At 36.9% G+C, this 16,827-nt stretch overlaps 1 protein-coding gene across 1 annotated transcript in view; it reads left to right on the forward strand.

Moving 5' to 3' along the window:
• ARHGAP15 (Rho GTPase activating protein 15) overlaps positions 1-16,827 on the forward strand; it is a 596,184-nt gene that overhangs the window by 41,964 nt on the left and 537,393 nt on the right. Inside the window, exon 2 of the mRNA XM_007467470.1 lies at positions 4,865-4,933. Coding sequence (XP_007467532.1) covers positions 4,865-4,933 — 69 coding nt within the window. The remainder of the gene's footprint in view (positions 1-4,864; positions 4,934-16,827) is intronic.

Below are 16,827 nucleotides of genomic sequence, written 5' to 3' on the forward strand. Positions count from 1 at the left end.
TAGAAATTACTGGCATATGAGTGTAACTAAACATGAAATGTTTACTGGCTAAAATGAATGATTCATAAAAAATCTATGGAAAAGAATATAAAAAAGAATGTATATATATGTATATGTATATATACATAAAAAACTGAATCACTTTGCTGTACAGCAGAAATAAATACAACATTGTAAATCAACTGCACTTCAAAGAAAAAACATTCTCCTGTTTCTCAGGAGAATGTCCCATAAAAATTTGCAAAATTATCAGATACTGCCAATAAGCTATTGATAAATAATTATATAAGCTGTAAGATTTTCTCTATTTATACTGTGGCTTAGGAGAATCCTTTTTTCCCTTCAAACTTAACCTCATGAGACTGTGATTGACCTCAAATTTTCTTTACAATTATTATTTCAATTAAGTATGTCACAGAAGCACAGCTTTTTTGAAACATCCTAAGTTTTTCAGATATCCATGCAAGACAATTGAGCAAGTTTGGATCCAGAATTTCCTAAATGATAAGTCTCAGTCAGCATAATCTGATTTGGCATAACATATTTCTGTACCTAATGCTTAACTGAGAAAGACATTAAAGCAAAAGACAGGTGATGAAAGTTTTCTTTTCTTCCGTATCTTCTTAACTTGATTGAACATGATAGGGAATGATCAGCAATATTACTTCCCCTAAAGGAATAGTAAGATGATTCATAACAGATTTGAAATCTGATTTCTAACTTCCTGCATCAATGTGTACAAATTTGTAAGCCTGGCTCTCTTCAAATTTCTACCTTAGGAATATCCACTTATGCACACAGGGGATCTCTATAGTTCCCCAAGAATTTAGTGACTGTCTTTATACATATACATTTATATTTCAGGAAAAACAATAAAGTGCAATAGCTGAGGGCTTAGATCCACGTTAAAACATCACCCATGCTTTCACTAGCTATGGATTTTCAAAGTTACTTTAAAGGTGTGTGTCTGTGTTTCTACCTTTATGAAATATATGTCATTGATCTCTTAATGTTTGGGTGATAATTAAATATTTTAGTACATGCAAAACACTTAGAACAGTGCCTGGCAACTAATAGGCACTCAGTAAATGTTAGCAGGCAGTATTATTGTTGTATCATTTCTCAAGTTGAATTCTTGTTTATATACCATGGAACCAATGGTTTCCTTCAAGGGTGGTATGCACTTAGTAACTGGTCATTTCTAATTCCATTTCTTCCCACTAAAATTTGTTTCCCACACTTCAGTCATTCACTTATTGTGTTTGTTCTTTTTTTTCCCCACATTTCATATACTTAAATAACTTTATATTAATGGAAAATATATTCATATCACTAATAAACGGCTCTGATGTGATAAATTTTTCTACTAAACCTTAAAATTATGTAAATAATAATTAAAATTGAAACATTCATCAGCTAAAATCATCTCTTGTACCCCTGGCAATATGTATACAACACATTTTGAAACATTGCCTTATAAGAAAGCTTTCTACAGGTGACTAGAAGGGAATATTTAGAGGCTTGTGGACCACTATGCCCATTAAAATCCAGTAGTGGTAGGACAAAAGATGGCATGGACTTGGCCATAGAAGAAATGGTAAAACTGATACAAGTGAATGCCCAGGTGCCTATTCATTGGTATCGTGGAGACATTTACATACTACTGCTTTCTCTAACATTTAAAGCTTGAGGTACTTTACATGCCAAAAGAATGACTTTTACACCAAGACTAGAAATCCAGCAAGAAAATGGAGCAAGAAAAGTCCCTCTCTCCCAGAATTCTCCGACCTTTGTAAGCTGAATATGACATGTATACTAAATTTTCACTGAAGATTATAAATCTTAGTATAATGAGTAATAGTTGAGAGTAATAAATTCTAAATGCATAGCAATATAAAACAAATTCTAGTTCCTTAAGAGGCTTAAATACCAAATATATGTATATTCTCCCCCTGCTGAGGAGCTGAAATATCAATGAATAACAGGTATGAAGTTTTGGTTGCTAGGATTTCTCTCATTAACTATTATTCTGTTCACAGTTTTCTTATGCAAAAGACCTTTCATTTCAACATTGATTGAGTGTCAACTATAGTTATCTTAATTAGGGTAATGTTAACACCTATAAAATTCTCTAAAATACATGATGGCTCCACAAAATAGAAGTTTATTTCTCGCTATATACAAGTTCAAAGGAATTTTTCTACCTGAATTCTCGGTCCTCGCTGCAACTTTTCTCCAAGTATAAAATTATTCCAAAATAAAAAGTTTATTAAATAAAACAAAGTGAATTTTCCTGGCCTGTGCTTGGCTTTTCTTGACATGGTGATTCAGGGCCCCCAACTTGCATCTTTATCCTCCCATAAGGCCTCGGTTAATGTTTACTCCCAGCCAGTATACTAGGAAAGAGAACATTGAGAGCACTCACTGGTTAATAGCCTTGGAGGGGGAGTGGTTCTCATGGTTTCTGCTCATTTGCCTTTGGTCTGAGCCAGTCACGTGGCCACTCTTAACTGTAAGGCAGGCTGAGAGTGCAGTCTGGAGATGTGCTCAGGAAAGAGAGCACAGAATTTGGTGAGTAACCACCAGGCTCTTCCTCCCTCCCATATATCAATTTGCACCTGTCTTCCAACACTTAGAAATACAACCATACACCTCCTCAAAGGAGACAACCAAAAGTCCCATCCAGTTACTGCCTCAAGCTCCAGTTCCAGAATCTCTGGTGATAAGTAGCTTTCTCCATCAGGCCCAAATTTTCTCCAGGATGTTAAGAATTTAGAACTTGAAAAATAAGCACTCTGTCCTGCTTTCCCCATCATATCCAATAGAAAATGGTGGGGCAAGAACTTAATACCTGGAAATAAACAAACAAACAAACAAAAATCGTCTCATTTGTAAAGGAAAGAATGGTAAATGACCAACAGTCTCTGGACCAAAGTGATGATTGTAATCCTGCTGGGCAGGTCCTCTGAGACCCTGCCCTGGCAGTAGAGACAGTTTCTGGCTCTTCTTTCTGGGAGAATCTCCCATATCCATTGTTCTCCCAGGTTTCTGGCTCTGCTTTCTGGAGTCTCTTCCTTCCCCATTATCCTTCTTGGGCCACATCTGAAGTGGGAATTGAAGAAAATGGCTTCCTTGAAGGTTGTACTGCCTTCATAATTCAGTTTTTGTGGAGCAAATATGGGATTCAGGGATTGAATAGAATCACACCGTTTTTAGGCCAGGTTTTTGGTTTCTTTGGGAATACAGTTCCCTCAAAATCTTAGTAGACATTGATCTAATACCCTCAGTCTGTTGCATGTGCTGTTAAGCAGCGTCAAAGACATCCAAAGTTCTTTTCTAGACATGGTACTTGAGCCTGCTGTATTTAAAGATTCCTCGCACTCATGTCTTTCTCTCCCTTTGTCTCTCTCAGTCTCTGCCTCTGTCTCTTCCTTTTTCTTCCTAGTGCTTTGTCCCAACCCTTTCCACTCTCTCCTTCATTCAAAGTACTGGAAAATTCCTGTTTAGTGAAATAGTACTCTTAATGAGAGCTTCTACTTAAATTTTCAAGATAATGATTTTTAATTATAAATTACTCACTTTTTTTTTAAGTTATAGAATCTGTCTACGATGCTTCTTCAGGAGAAAGAACAATAAGGCATTTGAAACAAATTTGTTCCAAAAGCACTTATTGTGTGATTATTATATATATATATATCTGGATAATAGCAGAAGACAGGGAAATTAATAGCACATGAACTCCGACAAAGCTGAGTTCATAACATAGCATAAACACAAAGTGTTTCAATATTAAATATTTTGTTCCAGTTATTACTACAGAATTGCAGATCACACTGAAACATAGAGGTGTAAAGCAATGATTTTTTTATGCTTATGGAATCTGGTCAAAAATTCAGATAAGGCACAACAGGAATGGCTTATTTCTCCTACAGTGTTTGAGGTCTCTGCTGGGAAGACTTGAAAGCTGGGGGTGGTTCAATGGCTGGAAGAAGGAATCATCAGGATATCTTTATACTCACGTGATTGGTGGTTAATAGTGGCTGTCTGCTGGAACCTCAGCTAGTCTGTCATCTAGAAGACTTACGAGGTCTCTCCCTGTGGTCTCTGTATGGGATGATTTGGTGACTTTTTTTTTTTTTACAATCCATAGCAAATTTATTACTCAATAGCCAGTGCCACATCATAGCATCACCCAGAGCCCTCACCTTCCCTCCCCACCTGTCCCCAAGGGTACACCTGTAATGGAAAAAACAAAAGTAAACTCAGATCTCTGCTTTTCCTCTGGAAAAAGGGATCTTGGCCCTGGAAGCCCCTTTCCACAGGTCTCAGCAGGCAAGGGAGTGGACACCTCCTGTGCCCAGAGAGCGGGGCTCCAGGCTCCAACAACAGAGAGAACATGCAGGCAGGAGCAGAGCCCCGTGTCTGTGGAAGAAGATGAGCTGGGAGTATTCCAAGAGAACAGGGGGATAGTGCATGATATTTTTATGCTCTAATATTTGGAGTCCATATAGTATTACTTCTGCCATATGTTTTGGTTAAAGCAGGTATAAAGGTCTGCCCAAGTTTGAAATGAAAGAACATAGACCCCACCATTTGATAGGAGGAGTGTCAAGGTCACACAGTAAGAAGACCACATGCAATATGAGATATTGTTGTAGCCAGCCGTCTTTGAGTACACATCTTACTCAAATTGATGTCCAAAACATTTACTTCCCATTTAAATGTACTTTATTCACCTTTTTGAATGAATCTGAATATGGTTATTTTCATGTGCACTTTTACTAAATTACACTCTTTTAAATCATTTAAAGTTTTTTTTTTAAGAAAAATAATATAATAGTATCAAATGTCACTATTTTTTCAGGTATCCCGGCACAGAAGGAATCATTCACAGCATGTCTTGAAAGATGTCATTCCTCCACTGGAACAACTGGTAAGTGATTATTTCACTTCAATACTGTATTATTTATCTACTGCTACAAAATAAATTACCTCAGAACTCAGCAACTTGGAACAGCACATATTATTATCTCATGTTTCTGTGGGTAAGGAATCTGGGCATAACCTAGCAGGGTCCTGTGGCTCAGAGCTTTCAAAAGTTTGCACTCAAGGTTTAAGCCAAAATTGGGGTCACATCTGAAGGCTTGACTGGGGAAAGATCTGTTTTCAAGCTCAGGTACGTGGTTGCTGGCAGGATTTAGTTCCTTCAGGGCTTTTGGCCAGAGGCTACTCTTACTTCCTTGCCACTTGGGCTTTTCCAGCATGGTGGCTTGCTCCTTCAAAGCATGCAAACTGAGAAGACGAGAGTCTGGCTTATTCTGCTTCCGCCAAAATGACCTCCTTACTTTTTCCACAGGGCTGTTTCTCCTCTTCTTTCCTCTGCCTGATACAAAATACTTCATTTGGCGCCCAGAAATTTTTAGGGCTCATTCGTTCCTTTTCTTTGCATCTCTGTTCAAATATCACCTTTTAAGATAGCTCTTCTCTAGTGTCCCCTAAACACAAATGAGCAAATTAAAAAACCCACCATTTCTGTCCACACTTCTTTTCTCTTACCCTAATTTAATTTTCTCCATAGAACTTACCACCATGTGGTATACTCTGCAGTTTCTTTTTATTTGTTTGTCATCTCCTTAGAAAGTTCTGTGAGAGCAGGGTTATTGTCTCCTATGTTTATAACTATTCCCATGATTATAACAATTGCTAGAACATAGTAAAATCTCAGTAAATGTGTGTTAAATGAGTGCACAAATGAAATAGTTAATGACTTTTTTTTTAATTTCCAAGCTCATAGTACACAGATCTATACTTGTGTACTTTCTCTTCATTATCTCATCATATATCTTGAAGTGCTACTTAGTCATTTGTTCTTAGCGCATCTTGGTGTCATCCGTAAAATGAAATATCCCAAGTTGAACACACCATCACCATCTTCCCAAATTGATTCCTATTTCCATTGAACCCCATCTTGATTTTTTTAATAGCTGTTAAAAACAGAAAAGTTAGCTCTTTTTAATAGAGAAGACTTGTTTTAAAATTTTATTTATTTATTTAAATTTTTATTTTATATTGGAGTATAGTTGATTAACAATGTGTTAGTTTCAGGTGTACAGCAAAGTGATTCAATTATACATATACATGTATCTATTCTTTTTCAAATTATTTTCCCATTTAGGTTATTACAGAATATTGAGCAGAGTTCCCTGTGCTATACAGTAGGTCCTTGTTGGTTATCTATTTTAAATATAGTAGTGTGTACATGTCAGTTCCAAGCTCCCAATCTATCCCATTTCTATTAGTAGCAAATGTTTATCTAGGCTGAGAACACATTTTCTTTGGATCCTTTATTTTCTCTATGACCCTTCACATGTCAACATTTTCTGAGGTGGTTTCTCCACAGTGGATGTGGTGGCCTCATTTTTTTCTCCATGTGTACAGGCACACCCTTTCTGAGGCCTTCAAATGCTTCTGGTCTCACCCCACTGTATCCCACCATGTCTCTCCCACTGATCCTGTGCTACTGTACAACCTTCCACACCAACCTTCTTTAAACAGTACCTTCATTATTTCATTCTCCTTGTCAGAACTTTCAACAGCTTCCTATTTTCTATAGCACCAAGTCTATAGACTTCTCTCATGGCTCTGATTTACCTTATTTATTATCTACTGAGAAATACACAACCTCAAGCCAGCAATAGTAACATGATTAAGACATGGTTCTCACCCTGAAGGAGTTTGGATTTTCTGTAACAATTATAGTTCCTTCATCTCAGCACTCTTCTGTGTTGTTCTCTCTTATTTCATGGGTAATAGACTTGTTCCATGGCTAGACTGTAAATGCTTTGAAGTTAGGGGTCATGACTTGTATTTTCTTTATTATATCATACTTCCCCTTACATTGCTTCTGGGACTAGTGTTTGTTCAGAAAAGACAATTTTGTCAATTGATTTAATGATAAGATATTAAAGATTTATTAAAACAATATTGTTGATTTTAGAGATTAATAAATATATGACTGCTATTCATAGTGAAAGACATTTTAAAATTTAGTTAGATATAACAATATCTTGTTTTCAAAATTAATCACTTAGGTTTCAACTTAGAGACCATTTTCCCTGGAAAGTATTTCTTTGCTTCCTCAACTTTGCATCAGGTAGCCCTTCTTTATTCTACCTTCTTATAGCAGCTTGGCCTTGCCTCTGTCTCTAAATTGCCTCTATCTCTAATCACACTAAAATTGCCTGTTTCCTTACATGTCTCTTACTGCACTATAAGTATTTGAGGGGAGAGCTATGCTTCACTTACTGTTTTATTATTAAAACTTCATAGAAGGCCTGGCATAGTATAGCTGTACAGTGAATAGAAAGTAATTGTGTTTCTTTTCTATAAATTTGCCTTACAGAACATATAAAGCGCTCTTTTTTAAATATAGCACGTGCAAATGTTTCTCTGAAGTGTTTGATGAAACATGGCAAAAGTTAGACTGAAAATGAAGCTATATGAACGTGTGTGTACGTAATATAAATATATATGCAATTATATATAACTTTACATGTACAAATATATATGGATTATATTTGAAAAATGCCTTAAAGTGTCTCAAAATTTTTACATGAAATATATATTAATTATGAATTTTAAAAATTAAAATTATGGTCATTACTTAAATTTAATCAATAACTAATGGTATATTTGTGCTATGCCTATACATCAAGCATAGGCTAATATTAAAAAAATTAGAATATTCAGAAATAGTTTTGTCAGTTTAATAACTTCCTACCTTTAAGGTTATTTGTTGGTTTGCTGGCCTATAGTTATGTGTTTTGACTCTGCAGCCTCAATTCTCAATAAATGAAACTCATTTTAAATATCTCAAATTATGGATAGTTTAACTAAAAGAAAATATATCTATGTGCTCAATACTCTATTCTAGGTCAGATAACCTTGTAAAAGTGACATTGGGAAGTACTGCTGATAGAAGGAAAAAAAGACAGTAATTTGTTGACCTCTTCAGTTTGCAGTCTCTCTGAATCTCTTTCTCTGCATCTCTCTCTCTTTTACTCTCTCTGTCTACACAAGCACACACACTCTCCCTCTCTCTCTCTCTCTCTCTCTCTCTCTCTCTCTCTCTCTCTCAACTCTACTGGAACTACCAACCAATTTACTTCCTATTCCTGAGTTGGGTTTCCCTGGACCCTCTCTTTGAGTACTTGTTTATCTTCCTCTATCTTGTGAACAGAGGTTATGTTCAACTTATATTCATCAATCTCTACTTGAATTAAATTGCTTATTTAATGTTGCTTCAAAGATAAATGATTATCTTTCCCCCACACGTCTTACTTATGAATTACTTCATTATGGTAGACGATGCCGAAATAACCACCAATTCCCTCAAACAACAAATTCTGATTAATATTTTTTTTTAATTTCATTTACTTATTAATTTATTTTTGGCTGCGTTGGGTCTTCGTTGCTGCGTGCGGGCTTTCACTAGTTGCAGCGAGCAGGGGCTACTCTTTGTTGCAGTGCACGGGCTTCTCATTGCAGTGGCTTCTCTTGTTGCAGAGCACGGGCTCTAGGAGCGCAGGCTTCAGTAGTTGTGGCACGCAGGCTCAGTAGTTGTGGCTCCCAGGCTTAGTTGCTCCGCGGCATGTGGGATCTTCCTGGACCAGGGTTCGAACCCATGTTCCCTGCATTGGCAGGCGGATTCTTAACCACTGCACCACCAGGGAAGTCCCTCTGATTAATTTTTAATTATCCGTTACTGTTTACATCAAGACTTGAACTATTTTCCAGAACCTATAAAGCTGTCTTTATATTTGACTAATATAACTGTATAATTATTTTTAACCTAGATTCACATATTTTTTCTGCAAATCTGACATGTTCCTTCCTTCATCTCTACATCTCTTTTTCTTTCCCTCATGCCTGCCTCAGTGTTGCTTCTGGAATCATCCATAGGTTCTTGCAGTAGTTTCCCTTGCCAGTACCTACCAGGATCAACTACCATATATAAAATGATATACACCAAAACACTGTAGAAAATGGTAAAATCCTTTAACTTGATGTTATTACTCATTATTTTTACTATATGGATCTTTGAGCTTATTTATATCCCACATTTTCTGCTATAAATCCCATTTCCTTTATCTCCTATATTTAGAACTTCCTTGAACAGTATCCAGCAATCATGGAAGGCTTTGGCTTTAAGCACAACTGGCCAAAGTATCCTATTCGATGCACTCCCTTTGGAGAAAAGTAATTCACTTTATGACAGTGGAGTCTGCCATGGTGGATGCTCCCATAGATGCTATCACCCTTTGGTAACCATGCTTTACCTCTCAACTTCCCCTTTAATAAAGTAGGTTGTGATCAACACGGTTAAACAGAAACATAATGCATTTCTTTTGAATACTGACAAAAATATATTCCTATTTGGAGTCTGAAATCTTAGGGCAGAAACTACCCAGTTCACTGACAGCTGAAGTCATTTATGCCACTTGGTGTGCAAATCCATATGCTATCAATACATGAGACTATATTATTTTCTGAGAAGCCGTGTTGTTGCTTAACCAGTTCTGTAATGCGGCAAAGATTTTAAACATGAAATGTCAAATATACTAATATGTGTTTGTTTCCTGATCTTGTATATTTCATATTATAACTCTTCGTGAGACCTAATTATTTTCCGGGCATTTTCCCTTATCCCCCTAAAGAAATGTTCAAGAAAAATAACCCTGTTTATAGCATGTTAAATCTTTATCATCTTTATGTTTGTCAAAAGAGTATAAGACATGTCTACGGATAACCCTGCAGGAGTCAAAAGCCTGTGGCAGGTTTTAGAGAATCATCTGCTACCTCCTGAGCTAGAAGGATTTGGAGGCCAGAGCTCAGGAAGTTGCCATGGCTTGGGGGCAAAGCAGGCTTTTGCAGATAAACCTTAAGTCACAGATTCTACCTTTTGGAGCCAGATATCATTTTGTGGATTAATTAATACTTGTGAGGGCTTTAAGGATGAAAGACATTGTGAGCATACAGGTTTTCTTATTTTAAAACAAAGGACGGCCCCTTTGGGCGAATAATTCTATTGATCAGGCTGTGCTTTCCTCAAATTGCAAAAAATTTTCAAAAGCTCTTCAGTCTTTCAAAATTCTACTTTGTTAAGATAGAATTAGGTTTTCTGAAAAAAACTTCTTCCCAGATCTTCAAGCTGGCAGTATGTTAATAATGTTATATAATTTAATAACAGTAATACAAACCATCTCCAAGTTTTCATTGCTTTATGAACCCTTCCTTTACTCAAACAGAAGGAGTGTGTTTTTTATTTAAAAAAAAAAAATTTATTGGAGTATTGTTTTTACAGTGTTTTGTAGGTGTGTTGATTCCAGTGTTTGTTGAGGCCATCCCTGTGCTGGGCACTGGGCTGGGTTTAGGGTATGCAATGATATGCTAAATAGTCATGTCCTTTTTTTAGAGGTGCTGTCAGTCTAGGGGTGAAGGAAAGTATTAAACAAGTAAAGAAAGGCATAATTCTCTGAATGCAAATTACACAATATGCTATGACAGCAGACAAACAAGTTTCTATGAAAGAGGGAGAGCCTACCTTGGATTAAGTAGTCATAAGATCACTCTTTGAAAGGGCCATTTAAATTGAGATTTGTAGGGTGACTAGAGTTTGTCAAGCAAATTACTGGAAGAATGATGCAAACTGCAGGAACATCAAGTGCAAAGGTCTGGAAGTCAGAACAAAGTGGTTACATTGGAAAAACTGCAAGAATGCCACACTGGCTAGAACAGGGAAATAAGTCTGGAAGTGTGGGCAGAGTGAGGCAGTGCTCAGATGTTGATGGGCCTTGAGGTGATGATAAGGAGTTCAGAAGCCATTAAAACACAGAAACAGGTTACCATGACTTCTCCCATCCAGGCCTACATTTGAAATTCATTTATCTGTAGAGAAGAACAAACACAACAACAAAAAAGGTTGTTAACATTGAGCAATGCTTTCTTCCCTACTGCCTTGACCAAAATTAGGTTATAACAAAACAATTGAATTAGGCTAATAAGTTGCCCAGGCAGTGACCAGGAAGGCGATTCTCACTGAATTCCAATGACGGGCAAGGAAAGAACAACATATTTAGATCAAGGAAACAAAGAAATAGAAGTCAGGGAAGAAGAGAGAAATAAAGGAGGAGAAAGGAGATGTGATACACAGGAAAACCCTCCAGAAGACTGAAATTCTTAAGACAAAAAGAGGTTCCCTCATCAGCCTGTTTCCCAATTAGAACCTGGATATTTTGGTGGTGACCAAATGAAACACACTGGTTACAAGATGAAAGGCTCAGGAAAAGGCTATGGGGGTTCTTAAACATCAAAATGTAGCTTATTCAAGATGATATTTTGATGAGTTAAGGGTAAATAAATCAGAGACATGTGGGTAAAATTTCTCTTGAAATACACAGGGGTTTAAAATGATGGGGAAATTCACTTGGCAAAACATTATATGTACTTTGCCAAACCCAACATTTGAAAAACAGTTTAAGACATTCAGCAGAACCCCAAAGCACAACATATTCTCTTATCCTGAGAGTAAGAGAGGGAGAATACCCGTGAAAGCATTGTGCAACATACAAACTGCAGGGTATAAATAATTTACAATGAGCAAACCATGCCTAACTTTGAGACCTGAAGTCAAGACCAGCTTCTCCAGAACTTCTTTGAGAATGCTTCATTACTCCTTTACAGGCATCATTCATGTATGACACAGCATCGTTTTTCTTTGCTTTTCTTCTATCCTCCTTTTTGTGTAATTATTGTATCCAACTTGAGAATTTTGGTTTACCACTTTTTTAAAGTATGCACACAGTAAATTATGTATCTACATTAGGCAGAAATATTATATTTCACCCCTCTAAATGCATCATAGTTCATTCTCCAGCTATATGTAAGATAGTCCTATAATTAAGCATTTACATTTTTTATGTACTTAGTACTTTATATGATGTACAGATAAGCTGCATTTTGAAGGTGATTTTTTTTCCTTGTTTTTATTTCTGTTCTACTGCAAGTCCACACACATGGTCAGCAGATCTGATATAGCAAGAAAGCTAGAGCCAGTACAGAAATAATTGGAAACGGAGAAGAAAAATGTAAGCAATGAGTCCCAAACAGGGACGTGGGGCAAGAGAAGGAAAGCCATTGGAGTTATGTAGGATGACTAAGTTCTAGAGATCAACTACACAGCATGGTGATTATATTGGTTAATAAGACTGTTGTACACTGGAAATTTGCTACAAGAGTAGACCTCACATGCTCTCACCACAAAAAAAAGACTTAAATTTTGGGGCTTCCCAGGTGGTGCAGTGGTTAAGAATCTGCCTGCCAATGCAGGGAACACGGGTTTGAGCCCTGGTCCAGGAAGATCCCACATGCCATGGAGCAACTAAGCCCGTGCACCACAACTACTGAGCCTGCACTCTAGAGCCCGCGAGCCACAACTACTGAGCCTGAGTGCCACAACTACTGAAGCCTGTGCCTAGAGCCCATGCTCCACAACAAGAGAGGTCACCACAATGAGAAGCCCCACGCACCACAGCAAAGAGTAGCCCCAGCTCAGTGCAACTAGAGAAAGCCTGCACACAGCAATGAAGACCCAACGCAGCCAAAAATAAATAAATTTATTAAATAAATAAAAAGATAACTATATGAGGAAATGTATATATTAAGTAGCTTGTCTATAGTAATCATTTCACTATGTATATGTAGGTGAAAACATCATATTGTACACCTTAAATATATACAATTTTTATTTTAAAAATAGAAACTTAAAAAATAATTTTTAAAAAGCCAATGGAAAGAAGACACAGAAATTTCTGTTTCTGTGGGTGGTGGAAAAGTTAAGAAGAGATTTAAGAAGGAAGAGAAGCCCCATTTGGGGGTAAAATGATGTAACCAGATATGTCCTCCTTCTGTGCTTTATAATAGAAATTATCAAAACAAACAGATTATCAGCAAAGTACTGCGATCTATTAAAAGTTCAGAAAAAAATATAGCAAGTGCCTAATTATTAAATAGGAAAATAATTAAATGCAAAATAATAGTAGCGCATGTTTGTAGTTATACAAAATTGATACAAAATTCTCCTAGGAGGCCAGTCAGTCATACAGAAACTTTCACAGGGTGGTGCTACTTCGGAGGGCTCTCTCCAGTTCAGGTCTGGGGCCTGTCTCAGTTTTGTGGATCTTGAAAAATTATATGTAACAATGTTATCAGTGTTTACAGAGATGATGATCCCTAGGATTACCTCACAGTAACCAAATTTGTAAGAGTCAGCTGTATAAATTATAATTCTGATTTATTAATTTATAATGGTGAATATACTGATGCTATTTGTCACCCACATTCTGACTATTTGTGAGAGGACCGAGGAAGCTAAATTAGGAGTCAGAGGATGGCCAGTGAACACAGCAATCAGAACAAAGGAGAAAAGAGCAACCACTTACATACATCAGCAGCCCAAAGGGTCTGCCGTTCTGGTATTAAAAGCCAATACCCTCTCATGAAAATCTGGTGAAAGTTTTAGATTCAGTTTATTTCCATTTATAAACATGTATTTTGACAGAATTCTTTTGGTGGACTGGTGTAGATGAAAACCTATTGTTTTCAATTCAAGTCTTTTATCTGAGAACAACGTGAAGCCTTCATATAAAAAAAAATTGCAGTGTCTGTACTTAACGGTTACAGGCTGATCTTTCTGCCATGACTGTTAGCATTAATCAAAGGTTGTCATCTGCTCTCTTGCCTTGCCTCTCGCTTCCAACTTCCTGATAAACAGGTGCTATCTGGATATCCCACTGCCGTTCATTCTTTTCATCTGTATCTCAGCACAGTTGTGTCTGCCGAGTGCTTCCTCAATGCTAGCAGACTGGCTGGCATCCAATCTGGACAAATTGCTGATCTTTCCGGCCACTTAACATTAAATAGGGCTTCTAAGGAATATTGGACAAATAGCTCAAGAAGCCAGATTCAGCATCTAAAGATTGGTTGACAATTCTTAAGTATACTTTGTTTAGGGAGTGCTGCTACTTTAAAGAACTTCAAGTTGGCCTGGAATTTGGTGTATAGTATCCTAAACATAAGCCTAAAGCTATACACAGTTTTGTAAATTACTAGAGGCAAGACCATCTAAGTCCTAGATGACCAGTATACTCAACTGTAATTTATAGATTACTGTCCCTTCAAACCATGTGATTAACATAAAAGAGGAATAAGTAATTAGAATAATTACTATGGTACCATATACAAACCCACATACAAAATACATAGCAATCTTCTGCTTACCCTAATACTTCTTTCTGCTCCTATGAGCCTCCTGGAATAACTGATTCCTAGTGCCTGGAACATGGTGAGGTATTTCAAAGTATGATGACAAGGAATAATAAAGTAATTAAATGTACCTCATGGAAACTTTGCTTCCCAGCATGGGACTTAAAATAATGCAGTGCTTTCAGTGTAGGAAGCCTGATTGGAGTTTTCTATTCCAGGGCAAAAGTTGGCCTTAGTCTCTGAGATAACTGGAGGGGAGTATGGTACCCAGTCCCCCAAAAAGAGGAACAGGAGTATCTTGAAATGTGAGCTCACAAGGATATAAGCTTCAGTAAGATTAAGGTTGTCCTGTTAGTCTTTGCAGTCCCATTGTGAGCAGAGCAGCTGGTATTTAGGGGAAGAGGATGTTACTATTTAAAAATGTGTTGAAAGAACGAATGGTTGTGCAGCAAGTATGAAAGAAACAATGGAGAGAAATGAACACCTGATCACAAAAGTGGGAATAGTGCATGATGGTTGCACATGTATATAATTACATGTAGAAATGTGTATGCTGATACATAGATAAGTAAAAATACGCAGTGTAGAAATAAATATAGTAGGTAAAAGTACACAGTAGAAGGATTATTAGCTTCTTCAAATGACCAGGAAGGCAACTTGGACTTTGAAAGATAATATAAAAGAAGATACCTAACCTGCTATTTACCTCTTCCTCTTTCCTTTTTCTGGACCTCTGTGTGGACATGCCTGGACACTCTGTTGCATTGACCAAAGGCTGTGAAAATTGGTTCAGCCTGTTTGATGGCAATGATGTCCATTTATAGAATCCTAACATGAGAAATCCAGCCCCTGGCCTCAATCTCAGGTATCCTGAAAAGATCCAGCATATAGAGAAACTTTACTTATACATTCAAGGAGAGAGAATTTTAAGGTGTATAATTCAAGCCAGTTTATGTTGATTTCCCCTGCAAGAATGTTAGGTTTCTACTTTCACATTTCCCTTCTCTTTTTAAAGAAGTGGTCATCAATAATACATCTCTGGGTACTAAATATCCACCTAGTGGTCTTTTAGTGAATATTTTTATGGGGAAAAAGGCAATATTCTTAGCTGAGAATGTATGCATCAGTTTTTATCATGGGTTGAGAGATTTTGTAGCTGTTTGGTAGATAGATTCAGGCTTTTGGTAGCTTATTTTATTTTCATCATAAGAAAGCTTAAATAAAATGGTAAATTTTATCTATGGTTACACAACAAAATTTCTCAATATACATTCCTAAAAGGGATCTCCTCTGTGATGCTAATTGCTCTTAACAACATTTTTCTTCCAAACATTTGTAGAAACTAGTGATGCCCAGATTTAAATACTAAATGTATTATATGGATTTTAGGGCGTAGACAAATAAGACTTCCTGGAAGTAAGAAGAAGAGACGGTATACATTAGGACAGACGGTGGGAAAAGCAAATGAATAGATGTATCTAAGTACAGAATAGGCACCACTGAACATCATGATTCTAAAAGTTATCTAAGAGAGCTTCCTCAGATTCTTCTAGGCTTGTGGGGAACATGCTGAAAGAAAAGAAATTCTCTGGAAATGTAGCTATGTGAAAAATACTATGCTATGATTATCATAAATCATCATTATCTTCATCATTATTAAGAGATGTCTTCATCCAATGTATTTTTTTATTTCTTTTTAAATTTTACTTTATTTTATTTTTCTACATCTTTATTGGAGTATAATTACTTTACAATGATGTGTTAGTTTCTGCTTTATAACAAAGTGAATCAGTTATACATATGTTCCCATATCTCTTCCCTCTTGCGTCTCCCTCCCTCCCACCCCTCTAGGTGGTCACAAAGCACCGAGCTGATCTCCCTGTGCTATGCAGCTGCTTCCCACTAGCTATCTATTTCACGTTTGGTAGTGTATATATGTCCATGCCACTCACTTGCTTTGTCACAGCTTACCTTTCCCCCTCCCCATGTCCTCAAGTCCATTCTCTAGCAGGTCTATGTCTTTATTCCTGTCTTACCCCTAGGTTCTTCATGACATTTTTTTTTCTTAAATTCCATATATATGTGTTAGCATACGGTATTTGTCTTTCTCATTCTGACTTGCTTCACTCTGTATGACAGACTCTAGGTCCATCCACCTCATTACAAATAGCTCAATTTCGTTTCTTTTAAGGCTGAGTAATATTCCTTTGTGTATATGTGCCACACCTTCTTTATCCATTCATCCGATGATGGACACTTAGGTTGTTTCCATCTCCTGGCTATTGTAAATAGAGCTGCAATGAACATTTTGGTACATGACTCTTTTTGAATTATGGTTTTCTCAGGGTATATGCCCAGTAGTGGGATTGCTGGGTCATATGGTAGTTCTATTTGTAGTTTTTTAAGGAACCTCCATACTGTTCTCCATAGTGGCTGTACCAATTCACATCCCCACCAGCAGTGCAAGAGTGTTCCCTTTTCTCCACACCCTCTCCAGCATTTATT

The sequence above is a fragment of the Lipotes vexillifer genome, unplaced genomic scaffold (assembly GCF_000442215.2).
Source record: "Lipotes vexillifer unplaced genomic scaffold, Lipotes_vexillifer_v1.1 scaffold265, whole genome shotgun sequence".
NCBI classification, from domain to species: Eukaryota; Metazoa; Chordata; class Mammalia; order Artiodactyla; family Lipotidae; genus Lipotes; species Lipotes vexillifer.